The 13556-nt window shown below is 41.5% G+C and overlaps 1 protein-coding gene across 8 annotated transcripts in view; it reads left to right on the forward strand.

Moving 5' to 3' along the window:
• Positions 1-12175, forward strand: part of znf608 (zinc finger protein 608) — an 84038-nt gene extending 71863 nt beyond the window's left edge. For 6 of the 8 annotated variants that reach the window (XM_063068724.1, XM_063068728.1, XM_063068729.1 and 3 more), the window contains 6 exons: positions 1382-1799; positions 2311-2483; positions 3101-3202; positions 8549-8708; positions 10210-10291; positions 11273-12175. In XM_063068724.1, the coding sequence (XP_062924794.1) occupies positions 1382-1799; positions 2311-2483; positions 3101-3202; positions 8549-8708; positions 10210-10291; positions 11273-11279 (942 nt within the window). In that variant the 3' untranslated portion in view covers positions 11280-12175. Of the gene's footprint in view, positions 1-1381; positions 1800-2310; positions 2484-3100; positions 3203-8548; positions 8709-10209; positions 10296-11272 lie in introns of those variants that run through there. The other 2 variants (XM_063068726.1, XM_063068727.1) reach the window with 2 other exon arrangements.
• Positions 12176-13556: the final 1381 nt, after the last annotated feature.

The raw sequence follows: 13556 nt of genomic DNA on the forward strand, positions 1-13556 counted from the left end.
ACTGTAATGCAGCCAGTCAGAATGCTGTCCACTATACATTTTTGGGAATTTGCGAGAATCTTTGGTGACATATCAAATCTTCTGAAACTCCTAATGACAGAGAGTTGCTGGGTTGCCTTATTCATGATTGCATCATGGTGTTGGGCCCAGGAGAATTCCTCCAAGATGTTGACATCCAGAAACCGAGACCTGTTCACCCCTTCCACCACTGACCCTTCTGTGAGGACTGATTTGTGTTCCCCAGTCAGTTCTTTGGTCATGCTGACGTTAAGTACAATGTTGTTGTTCCACCATTCAACCAGTCATAGTCGACGTATGTCACTCCTGCATGCCTCCTTAGAATTTTTTTCCCAACAATAGTGGAGTTACAGAGGCCCAGGTTTAGAAGCTTGATGATTCATAGTAAGAATAATAATGATGATATTGAACACCAAGTTGTAATCAATGAACAGCAGCCTGATGTATGTTATGCTATTGTCCAGCTGCTCCAGAGCAGAGTTGGGAGCCAGTAAGATCATGACCTATTGTGGTGGCAGGGAAATTGCAGTGGGTCCAGATTTTTGACTTAATTCTAGCCACAACCAACCTTTAGAAGCACTTCATTACAGTAGATGTGAGTGAGCCTGGGTGACAGTCACTGAGGCAGTTCATTTTGCTCTTGGTCACTGGAATGATTGTTCTGCTCTCTCGACTGGAAAAGCTTGAGAGTGAGGTCGTAATGAAAATATGTTCAGGTTTTGGTTCAGAGTCTTCCAAAGTGAACAAGCTGCCAAGTCTAAAGGAACACAAATTTCTAAGAATTTTGAAATGAAACTCAATGTGTAGATTATAGAATGGAAGTGGCAATAGACCAAGTTATCATTGAAGTGACTGTTTAAAATATGTGCTACTTCTGTAACCTTTTCCAGCAAATGCAGATCAGGAGCTTAGAGTCAGTAATTGATTAACTGTGAAAGGACATTACCTCACTTTTCCAGTTGCAAACTGTTAATTCCAAAATACATGCAGAATGTTTATAGTCTGTTATACATTTTAGGGCATTGTCATATCGAGCTAGTAATGGAAGTATAATTGGATTCCTCTTGGTTCAATTCTGCACAGAACAAAAAAATTAGAAAAAAATTGCCAAGACCTGTATTTCCTCCAGATGTGACGGAGAGTGGCTTGAGGAATATCTCCCAGTCATTGCTCTCTCTGTGAGTTGCCAAGACTCTTTAATACAGAGTAGATAATCAGGATTGCTTTTTATTTAAAAATCAGTCTGATGATCAAATTCAGCTTGCCTGATATTTGCACATGTAACGTGCAGTGTTGTGATTAACTGCATAGGTTTTATCAGGTGTGGAAAATGAATTCTAAGTGACATGTTCTTCCTACACAGGAGACAGACGCAAGGGGATGGCATCATTATGTTTACCAACCTAAATATATAGAACAGCAAAAACCAGATGACTTTGAGCGTGAGAAAAAACAAAAAGAAGACAGTCCAATTAAGGCCTCCAACAAAGAGGGAAATATATCGAACATTCCCGGTTCAGTAACCAACATAAAAGAGGAACCAAAAGAGGGCAAAAGGGCTGAATCCCAGTCACTCTCGCTGGACGAACATAAAAGTAAAAGTGATGATCGCAAGACTCCAGTCATTGCAAAGGATTCCAGAGGAACCCGTGTTGCTGTCTCGTCGCCAATGAATCAGCATCAGTCATACATTCAGTATCTGCACGCTTATAATCCTTATTCACAGATATATGACCCAGCCTATCGAGCAGTGTCTCCAGTGCTAATGCACAGTTACCCAGGTAGGTCATTATGCTGTTTATGGAATCAAAAGAAATAAAGAATAGTAGCTCTGAGGATTGATAATAATTGATGTGAAGCATATTTCTTTTGAACATTGAAACTCTGTGGAAGTGCAAAACTGACAAGCACATTCTTTCTATTAATATTTGTTTATTAGTATTAAGCAGGGAATGTGCAGTACTGAATTTGGTAACAGGTTTAAAAATAAAACAAATGCCTGGTAATAGAAAGCACTGCACAGTGTCTAACTTGTAAATGCAAACAGGAAAATCAATTACAAGTTTTAAAAAAAAAACTGCAGATGCTAGAAATCTAAAATAAAAGCAGGGAAGCTAGAAATACTCAGCAGGCTAAGCCGCATATGTGGGGGGATAAAAGTGTTAATGTTTCAGGTCAAAGATCCTCTATCAGAATTTGGAAGGTGAGAAAAAAGCTCATGTGAGCGCTGCATTCCCCCCCTTTCATAACCAAGCTGGACAAAACGCAACCATGTCTCTTGTCAATCCACAGGGGCATACCTGTCTCCAGGCTTTCACTACCCCGTCTATGGGAAGATGTCCAGCCGAGAGGAAACAGAGAAATCAAGCACAAGTCCCAATGTAAGCACTAAACCAGCGGCTGAGTCCAAGGCACTAGATCTACTTCAGCAACATGCCAGTCAGTACCGCAGCAAGTCTCCAGGGGTGAGTAGGATAAATGCAGGCCTGCCAAGAATGTTCAGGCTTGGGGAATAGCTCAGGCCAAAGGCTTGTTGCATCATAAAAATTCAGCCAATGCATAAACTTAGAAAGGATATAAATCAAGTCATTTACGATTGATTTTCATATGTCTTGCATGCTGTACTACATTTGTACGACTTGAAGATAACTGCATCCATAGTCGAATGCATGAAAGAAAATCTGGACTGGCCACGATAAATTATTAACACATGGCTCTGTTACATTTTCCTGATTTATTTTTGTATGCTTTCCAAGGCTACACTTTTGGAGGCAAATTATTAATGAACGCAAGCTTAGAAATTGGATTGGATAGTCCCTGTTTTGTACGCTACACGGTCCAATTTCAAGTTTATCCAGAGCAGATTGGGTTGTGATCGTTTCACGCCTGACACAAAATTGGTGCTTTTCAGTTGAGTGGCTGTGATGTTTTCCTATCATCAGGCGCACACCTAATGATGGCATTACTCACATAACACACATTTTGGCTCATCCCAACATAAATTGGAGCAGAAGCCTCATTGAACAGGCGAGTAGAACCCGGAGTACATGGCGATAGCTTGTTGCTTTTTTTGCTATTCAAGGAACACTCTGCTGACATGAGGAGACCTGACTGGGCACCATCAGAAGTGGCTACAGGTTGCTCAAACACCTTCCAAAGTCTACAGAGTGTGCTGCAACTAACAGTGAGTGTTTTCTGTTTCTGGCTTTTAGCTGCTGAAATACTTATTCCACAGGTGACTCAGCAGTGAAACCCTGGGCATTGCCCTTTACTGCGGCACTGTGCTGCCCATGGCTTCCCAGGGTAGGTCAGTAACATTGGGGCATGAGGTAAAACCATGCCAACAGTCTGCTCACACAGTGACTTCAGACATACTGCATCCTACCTGGACCTCTCTGATGAGCAATCCCTTCACAGGCAAAGGCTTTCTGAAACTGTCATCGCAGAGAGATGTGGCATTCAGTGGACTGGTATTACTGTGGAGGCCTAAGCCACGTTGACTCTCAGTGTTCTTACCATAGGGCTTTGCCAAGTGATTGCAGCAAAACTGTCACACACCTCCCAATTTGCTGCTCAGACAGATCACTCAGATACCCCAAGAGGGGCAATTGAAATGATCTTGATTTAAGTGAAAAGTTGGCAGCTTGTCCGTCACTGGAAGTTGCCAGCTTTGCTCACTTCACAAGAGGGCAGGCAGCCGTTGTCTGTTCTCATGTGACCTCAAGGACTTCATAACCCGAGCAGGTTATGGACCGAGAAAAAGTTTCCATTCACTCAAATATGCATTTGGTTGTGAATCACAAGAGTAATTTTCTTGTGACGTGTGTCATGTTTGTGGAAAGCAGACCTGACTCCTTCATCCTGAGGAAATCTGCAGTGCAGGACATTTTCAACAACTGGCACTGACCAGAAGGATGGATCCAAACACAAGGACTACAGTCTGCTTCCTCGGGCATTCACACCAGCGCACAGTCCTACCACAGTAACTGCAAGTGAGAGAGGAACTTTTGTACCAGGATTGGAGTGAAAAGCACCATATTCATCATAGTTGATATTTTGTTGCCTGCATAAGGTCACAGGTGCCCTGACCTTATGCCAAAGAAATGCAGAAGATTCAGCCGCATTGTCTTGCATGCTAAAGGGAACATTTGGTGCCAGAAGAAGAGGAAGGAGTCCCAGAGCCCAAGGACCATGAAGAGAGCAGCAGGAGCAAGGGAAGGAGAAGATGACTACAAGTTGGGAGGAGGGGCTGTCATTACTCAGCTTCCACACCCAACTGTGGCATGCAATGGCCACACGGAACAAATGTTAAGAGTCCCTGTTAAAGAGATAACTTTTCATAACAACAAAATGAAAGAGAACAGACCAAATCATCCTCTCAGCTGCAGCCTCTAGCTCCAACGTAACAAACAAATTCGTCATCCAGATGACCCATGAAATCTCATTACATCTACACCTTGCAATGATGCAACAATGAGCTTTGCACAAAAACACTTTTATCAGATCACTCCCACTTTGCAGATCGAAACAGTGGTGAAACTCTCGAACCCCTTTGCCTACTTCCTCGGTAAATAGTTTGCGTTATCCCCCAGCAGATGAGAATACAGCATATCACAACACGTTGATCAGTTTGGTAAGGAATTGTATGTAAGACACTAACCTTTAAATACAGTGAACGCCACAGTCACTCAACAATGGGAACTCTCGTGAGTCTCCATTTGAGATTCATGTTAAGCCGTAGCAACATTGGCTATTTCAAGATACACAGTGAGGTATCAACAGTAGAATTGCAACAAGTGATTGAGGTGAACTTAGTGGCACATTTATTTGCACAGCTATTTTTTTTCTCACTGATGTCCTCTTACCTGATTCTGTCACTTTCAATCCATAAAAGGGATTGAAAGGGGATCTGAGGGAAAAGTCTTTCACACGGAGTGGTTGATATCTGGAACATGTTGGAGGCGGGAGAGGCAGATACAATCACTATGCTTAGGAGGCAATTAGACAGCACCTGCATAATATGGCAAAATGATTGTCATGGATGTAATGGCCCTTTATGTGCTATACAACTGACTCTTTGAAGGGTCATCATACAGCCTACCTCTTCCCTCATATTTCTGTGCTCTCACAGGGGACCGTGGTAAGTATTACAAGAAGTAGAGCAAGTAAGGCAATGTGAATCACTGTTTGAAGGTGGTAGGCAGCAGCTGTGCAACCATGTGGTCTAGTGCACTGAGGATATGGTTACTAAGGGAGAAGCTTCACTCAAGACCTGGCCATAATCAAGCTTTAGCTCGAGCTTTCTTTTTAACAAGGTATGACATTAGTAATCCTTCCTGGGAAGGCATGGTGGAACATACAACAGTGCCAGCAGCTGCCACATCATGGTGACTTTGCATAGTTGAAGTGTGTTATTTGTACCAAAAGACGATGCTTTTCTGCTGTGCTAGTGTTATGAGAATACCTTACAAGTCCAATGAATAGAATGGAAAGATAGCTTTCAGTTAAATAATACGCCCATGTGCATTCCTGTTTCACATCTTTGTAAGTAGGTCTGGAAGCACGGTGTCACAGTGTCCCTAGTGAGACAGCTGTCTGGCTGCCCTGTGCCCAGAGAGTTGGTCTTGGTGGCCCAAGGAAAGTTCTTGCCCTGGATAGGTTGCCTTCAGGCTGCTGTTTGGGGTTAGCTGAAGGGGTGTTCTGTAGCTACTGATATTGAGAGCATACTGCCTGAGTGGCTGCATCAGGAGATGAGCTGCTGAGCTTGTGAGGGGGGCAGCATTTCCTTTAACTGGGACCTCTCTCAAGGGACTGAATGGGCAACCTGCTCAAGATGAAGAGATGTATGAATTGCAGTGATACATCAGTACTCCTGCAGAACAGAGAGAGAGAGAAAGAGATGGATAGGTTATTTTGGCTCCTGTAGTCAACTCATAGGCAGAGTCTCTCTGCACCAGTAAGAGATCCACTCAAATGTTGCATCTGTGTTGTGCAGAAGAGCTGGTCACCAACTTGCACTACCTCTTCTGGAGAACTAGGAGCTACTGCAATACATCCCATTGCATGTACCAATCTGCTCAAAAATGATATCTCACCTCCCAAAGAGAACCACGATACTTCAGGCAGTTAGGGATGGACAGTGATTTGACGCCCACAGTAAATTCACCTGCCCTACGATGATATCAAACTTCTTCTTGAAGGCACTTGGCTGTTTTCCTTCAGAGCTTCAAAACTGGCTCAGGCTGAGTCTTTACAGAGGTGGAGAGGCTCTGTCGGTGCTACCAACATCAGTAGGTGTTGTGTGGCAGGATTCCCAGGGTGTCTTTATAATCAGCTGCCTGACAGAACCTCCTACTAAATCTCTGGGTAGGGAGTCTTCACTGCACCTGTCACTTCCTGCATTCGGTCAAAATGGTTTAACAATATGCTTCATCACGGGCACACCATCAAGGACATTTTCAAAAGGCGGCGCCTGAGAAAGGTGGCATCCATCAACATCTGGAACATACTCTCTCCTTGTTACTACTAAAAGTGAGGAGAGACAGGAGCCTGAAGATACACACTCAACATTTTAGTAACAGCTTCTTCCCTTCTGCAGTCGGATTTCTAAATGGTTTGCAAACACTCTCTTGCTCTTCCTCTTTTGCACTATTTGTGTATTTATTTGTTCTTTTTGTTTTGGCAAATTAAAGTAAGTTTTTATGATTTGCACTGTACCGCTGCCACAAAACAACAAATTTCACGATGTATGTCAGAGATAAGAAATCCGATTCTGATGGCTTGAGGGTTCATCAACACTGATCTGGCGATGTAAACTCACAATTGAGGCCCTCATCTGAGTCCTGTAGAGCTATATGGAAGCATGGTCTCCCCAGTACCCGTGCCTGCTCTGCACTCCAGCTCAGTGCCTACCTTATTTCCCTGTGACCTCCCTCTCGCTTCATCTGCTCACTCCAGACAGTGCAATGTTGGAGATGGTTTATCAGGAATAACTCGTTGTTGCTTTTGCCTTCTTTACCCAGCCTCTCCTCCAGCTCAGAGTGATGAGGTTCTGATATTCAGAAGGCTCCATTCGACAGCTTGTAAAGAGTAAACAATGCTTAGAAGCTAAGTCATAAATAATTAAAGTAATGGCACAATATAGATGGAAACAAAGATGCCTGCTGGAGGTTGAATCAAAGGCAATGTAGTCATCATAGTGATGCTTTACTGTTTACACTCCCTTGAGGTGCTCAGCAAGTGTTGTGGACCTCTTTGGCTCCTCTGCCCAAAAGAATAATGCAGTCTCTCCCCCACTTGTTAAATGTTGATCACTCCCCTCATGATCCTTCTGGTTTTGGCTTGAAGGGAAGACAGAACAGACACTGAATAAGCTATTGATTCTCTTTTCTTTGAAACCTTAATGTCTTTACAGCAAGGGGTGGAGGGGGGAATGTGTGTGTGTAACTGTTTAAGTGTGAGGCAGTGTAAGTGAGGCTAGCTTTGTCTGTGCAGGTGGATGAAGTCACACTTAGTGTGGGTTTGTTTAGGTGTTCCTGAAAATGTATTTTTCTGGATAAATCTGTGAACAGTGTTTTGATGTTCACAATAATGTATCATGTAAGATTGCAAAATGTCTGGTTACCTCACTCAGTGGCTTAGGATTCAGTCTGAGTAGAAATGCTGAGGCTCTTGCTGAGTTTTTCAGTGGCCCAAGTGGGTCTCCTCCTTTCCTCTGGCATACACGACACCCCTCCTGCCATCTTTCTCTGCTACAAGGATTTCAGTTCCCCTTTCAGAGAATCACAAAACCTCCTACTTCTTTGAAAACATTTTCTCTTTGGCAGCCAGTGTTGCTGCGGCTTGATTGTCGCTAAGAGGATGCCCTTGTGATTGCAATGGAGTGTTTTCAGCTGCACTGAATTGAGCCTAATCTCATCACTAACAGCACGGGTCACATATTAGCACTTGATTCTGGATGTAATCCTTGATGCTGTTTCAAACTTAATTTTGGCCAATTTTGCAATGTGGTTGTAAGTGAATCGAGTATGTGTTAATATTAAGAGCACACCTAAAACAGGTGTCACCCAATTTCTAAGGAAGATTTTTAAGCATTAAACGTAACTTCTTTTTTTCATATAGCTGAATCAGAAAAGTATGTATTTGGGAGCACCATTTATAGTTAAGGTTTTAGCATAGTAAGATTTGAAATATCATCACACTCTACAGAGCCACTAGCATATGCATCATAATTCACAGACAACTGCTCCGTAAATGGGTGCCATCTTTTATCATTTCATTTAAATAAATTTCATTCTCTTTGCATGTTTCTTCAGAAGGGTTTTGTTCAAAGAAAGGATTGTGTGATTTTTTTTCCCAGTTTGCTCTCATTCCAGTGGCACGAACAGAGAATGTTAAATTGCGCATCTTGATTTATGCGTATGATCTCAATATTTAGCCCAATGAGTTGGAAATGGTAATTTATATTTTAATTAGTCAGATCTGCAGAACTGTACATTTTCTGAATTGGTGCAATATTTTCTCTCTCTAGCCTGCTGAAAAGGCTCCGCCTGAACGTGAAAGGGAAGCTGAGCGAGAGCGAGAGAGAGAACGCCATTCACCTTTTGCACAACGACACGTTCACACCCATCACCACACCCATGTTGGAATGGGCTATCCACTAATACCAGGCCAATATGACCCATATCAAGGTATTCACCTAATTGAGCCACTAATTTTTTTTCAATTTGATGAAGATAAGCTAGCGTATAATAAATATGTTGTTGATAGATATCAGTTCTTGTAAGTTAAGCGTATGATTCCTATCATTATTAAGTAAAACATGCTGTAAATAATAAATCAGACCGCACCCACGGAGAAAGAAGCAGGGATGACATTTCAGTTTGATGACCCTTCATAGGAACTGTGAGGATTTATTTTGGATTTTCTTGTGCTTTTCTTCACTTCCTACTGACGTCCTTTTAATTTCATGTCAAGTTGATTATAAGACATGATTCCTAATTATTTTTAATTTAAAATCTTTAAAATTTATTTTTGTATGATTCTGAAGTTGTTCTTTCAGAACCTCACCATAAGATAAGCTCCTGCAATGGAAAGGAAGCTTCTTTTTTTGCTCTTTACTGTGCTGGGTTTCTGATCGCAGCTTCCCCACTGTACAGCACAACAGGCTGTGGGCAGCAAGTGTGATGTTGACTCAGAGGTCATGGCAAATGTCCAATTCTGTTTTGTGGCATTTTACCTTTTTAATTGCTTTTGACTGGTGGTTAAAAATAGGCCTACTCTCAATTTGGTTTTGAAGTGTGTTCCGACTTCCTGGTGGCATCTGGGCAACTTATCAGAGGATGACTAGCATCCATGGTAAAGTGCTCTGGAGAAAAGGTAGAGAGGAGAAACAGGCTAAATAGTATAAGATGTAAATGACAACATAACTTTGGACCGGTTTCAATAGGTACACTTAATGTCAGAGAAATGTATGCAATATACATCCTGAATGTATAACTTAAAAACAGCAGGAGTGACTTTATTTCCAGATATATTGACTCATTAAATGTCCCTGATTTGAAACCTCAATCTAAGGCCAAGAGCAAATACCATGAAAATATTGGGGAAAGCTGGTGGACTTCATTCAGGATTTTCATTTAGGGTGGATCTGTTCTGGATGCGCACGTGAACACTTACCTTTTAGAAGTCCATAGAATACAATCGTGGGCACGTGGCCAAGTGGTTAAGGCATTGGACTAGTGACCTGAAGGTCCTGAGTTCAAGCCCCAGCCGAGGCAGCGTGTTGTGTCCTTGAGCAAGGCACTTAATCGCACATTGCTCTGGGACGACACTGGTGCCAAGCTGTATGGGTCCTAATGCCTTTCCCTTGGACAACATTGGTGTCGTGGAGAGGGGAGACTTGCAGCATGGGCAACTGCTGGTCTTCCGTACAACCTTGCCCAGGCCTGCGCCCTGGAGAGTGAAGACTTTCCAGGCGCAGATCCATGGTTTCGCAAGACTAACGGATGCCTTTATTTATTTATTAGAATACAATCACTAAGCTACCAATGTTTCCTTTTTTCAGAAGATGCAATGAAACATTTATTTATTCCTGATTGGGTTCCCTTTTTGGTTAGTCTTCTGAATTACTGCTTTCATCAGTTGACTACATGTTCCGCTAATTGTGAATTCTGTAAAATTTTGTTGCAGGGCTGACATCCGCTGCCATTGTTGCCGGTCAGCAGGTGGCTGCGCAAGCTTCTGCATCTGCCATTTTCCCTGCACAGAGAAGGTGAGGTTTCTACTTACCAGACAACCTTCCAATTGAAATACAGTCTGCAGGCATTTGAGGCTTATTCTAATTCACTCAACTTGTTGCTTGTAACATACGAGAGGGGACTGATAAGTTCGTGGCCTAGGGTAGAAGGAGTCAATTTTAGAAGACCAAGCACATTTATTTTTCAACATAGTCCCCTCCTACATTTACACACTTAGACCAGCGGTCGTGGAGCATACGGATCTTGGACCTCCAGAAAGTGTCCACAGCAGGGGTGATTGATAAGTTCGTGGCCTAAGGTAGAAGTTGATGAGTTATACGGCTCTCATTACATGCACATGTAGGTCAACTCTTTGAGTGATTATGCAGAAAGTTTGAAGTTAATAACACATCTCCTTCTACCTTAGGCCACAAACTTATCAATCACCCCTCATAAGCATGGACTTGCATAATTCATGCTCAAAATATTCTTGTCTCTACACATGCAAGTAGGGCTAAGGAGAGTGAGGGGAGATTTGATAGGTATACAAAATTCAGAGGGGTATAGATGGGGTAAATGCAAGCATGCTTTTTCCACTCAGGTTGGGGTGAGACTAGAGCTAGAGGTCATGGGTTAAAGGTGAAAAGTGAAATGTTTAAGGGGAACAGAAGAGGACACTTCACTGAGAGTGTGGAACAAGCTGCCAGCAGAAGTGGTGGATGCAGATTCAATTTCAACATTTGAGAGAAATTTGGATAGGTACGTGGGGAGGAGGAGTGTGGTCTAGGTGCAGGTCAATGACGCTAAGCAGAATAATAGTTTGGCATGGACTAGATGGGCTGAGGTGCCTGTTTCTTTGTGTAGAGTTATATGACTCCATGGCTAAATAGGCTGCTAGCCACTCATTACCCTATGTTAGGGCAATTAATTCTAATTATGATCTATTCATTGCTCCCTAAGGGGACTAGCGGACTGCTTGTAATTCCTTCTAATCCTTTTGTCTTGGTCTTTGGCAGGGAGTGATGGCATCTTGAGTGTATATTGAATTATACTCATGTGACTGGATCACGTGAAGAAGAGGTTTATACAGACATCAGTTCCATGGTGTTGAATTCAAATGCCTTGATGTCAGGCAAAACCAGTCATTTCATATTTGTAAATTGCAAATTTTATAACTGAGTTACAAATGTTGCTGTAATTAAACTTTTGTTGAGATATATTCTTTACCTTTTGTTTTTTTTTGTATTGGTAACCAGGCTCACAACGGCAGGGTCGGTTATTGTTGGCAATTGTCACAGTACGTTTCTGTTTCCTGAAAGTGTTATCAATAAAAGACACAAATTGCTTGGTTTTATAGAACATACTGTTCTGGGTAGGTGTTCCCTTGAACTGTGTATGACATTTTGACAGATTCTGTAGACCCGGAGAGGCTAACTGTAACAGTGACACTTTGGTACAATGTTTATGTGTACTTGATGGCTCCTTGAAACACTATTTAAATGCATCTGTGTGCTAACTGTTTTCACATGTCCACTGCATTGTTGTTATTGTGAAGATTATACAAGCAGAGGGCTCTGAGGGTCATTAGATTGTGTATATAATGTACAGGTTTGAAATGGAAAATAATGAGCATCTGTGAATAAAAAAATGTCTTTATGATATTGAATGGCTGATTACCCCATAGCCTACATAACCCCATCCACCCACCCATACAAGAAGACATCTGTGATTGTTTATTACTTGAACTAGTTTGGCAGTTTTAAATGTTTACAATTATCCAGATTTAGGAAGAACTTGCGCAGTTGCCTGGTTACTTATTTTATGCTGTAATCTAGTTTATTTTATGTAAAGTGTATATTGAATGCTTTCATTTTTTTATACTTGCCTTAAATAATTCGGCAATCAGAATAAAAACAATGTTTTTGGTACTTGTGTTGTTGAGTCTTTTCTTATATGCCATTTTAATGTTGGAGGAACACCTGCTTTTCCTGTAACAATGGAGTTGAGGGTGTAGGAAGAAGCAGGATGCTGTTGTCTTTTCTGTGACTGGGTTTACACTACCAGTTGCATAGTTAAAGTTCACATTTTTTTTGACCTTTTTCTAAAATGTCACAACTCCAACTTTCTTGGAGCTCCCATTGCTGCCAATATGCTGCCCAGAATGGTCAAGAGATGAATAGTGCAATTCTCCAAAGGTGAAGTCTTTTTGACATTTTAGGCCTTGTTTGGGCAGTGTTAATGTTAATATCAGACCCGCAAGGGCGAAGGCAATGAGAACTGTATCAGAGCTGCAACAATGTGAGAGGCTTGCTAGGTCGATATTATGGAAAAGGAAACAGACCACAGCAGTCTCACCTTGTATTTTTCTTTTCAGCATAAAATAAGTTGTACTCTGTGATTTAATATATGTGGAGTGAAGTTTAAACTAATTGCATTTGCAGCAATCAATGCGATATTATTTTCTAGGGCCTGTATGTGTTCGAATGTGCAGTGCCATTTCCTCTGATGTATCAAGTAGATGGGAAGAAACAGCGACAAGAGCTCTCAGTATTGATTTTTGTTAATTATCTTTGCTGGGTTAAACCTTGGGCTGCTGTGTTATTTATATATGCAGAATTGAAGCCAGAGTTAAATACATCATCAGTTATCCTTGCCTGGAACTGCTGACAATAACAGTACTGTTCATTTTAAATTAAGACTTTGGTGAAGCTTTCAGCATTCCATCAAGTTGGCACCTAATTCTTCATGTAAGACGTACTGACAGATTAAATTAACTGAACAATAGGCCCAGCCTCATTGATGTCCACGAACCACAAAAACCATTAACTTTTCTTTTATAGTCTGGTATTTCAGAATATTAAAAAAAAACAGCCAGTTGCTGCTGGTTATACCAGATCTGAATATTGTTGAGCCCCATTGCTATGAGTTTTTCTGAAATTTATTCCTGTCACGTATATTCAGCAGTTTTAACCATGGCCAAGCAAACTGCTGGAGCATGTTTACTTGCAGGCAACACAAACAAAATGCTGCTGATTATGTTTTCATTGGATATATTAACAATTGTTAATACAGTAATTTCATCAATATTTATTCTGGGGTAGTTGGGAATTGTGTCATTCAGAAAGAAGAAAAAAGAAATTAAATGTCATTTACCACAGCAGAACATCCTATTAAATACATTTTAGCCAGTGAAGGTTGGGCACTTTAAATGTAGTGTGTAGTCATTGCTATGTGGGAAATACAACTGCAAACTTGCACTTCGGTGTGTCTCCAAAACAACAATGCAATAACAATCGGGTA

Source organism: Mobula hypostoma, chromosome 16 (genome assembly GCF_963921235.1).
Source record: "Mobula hypostoma chromosome 16, sMobHyp1.1, whole genome shotgun sequence".
Lineage (NCBI taxonomy): Eukaryota > Metazoa > Chordata > Chondrichthyes > Myliobatiformes > Myliobatidae > Mobula > Mobula hypostoma.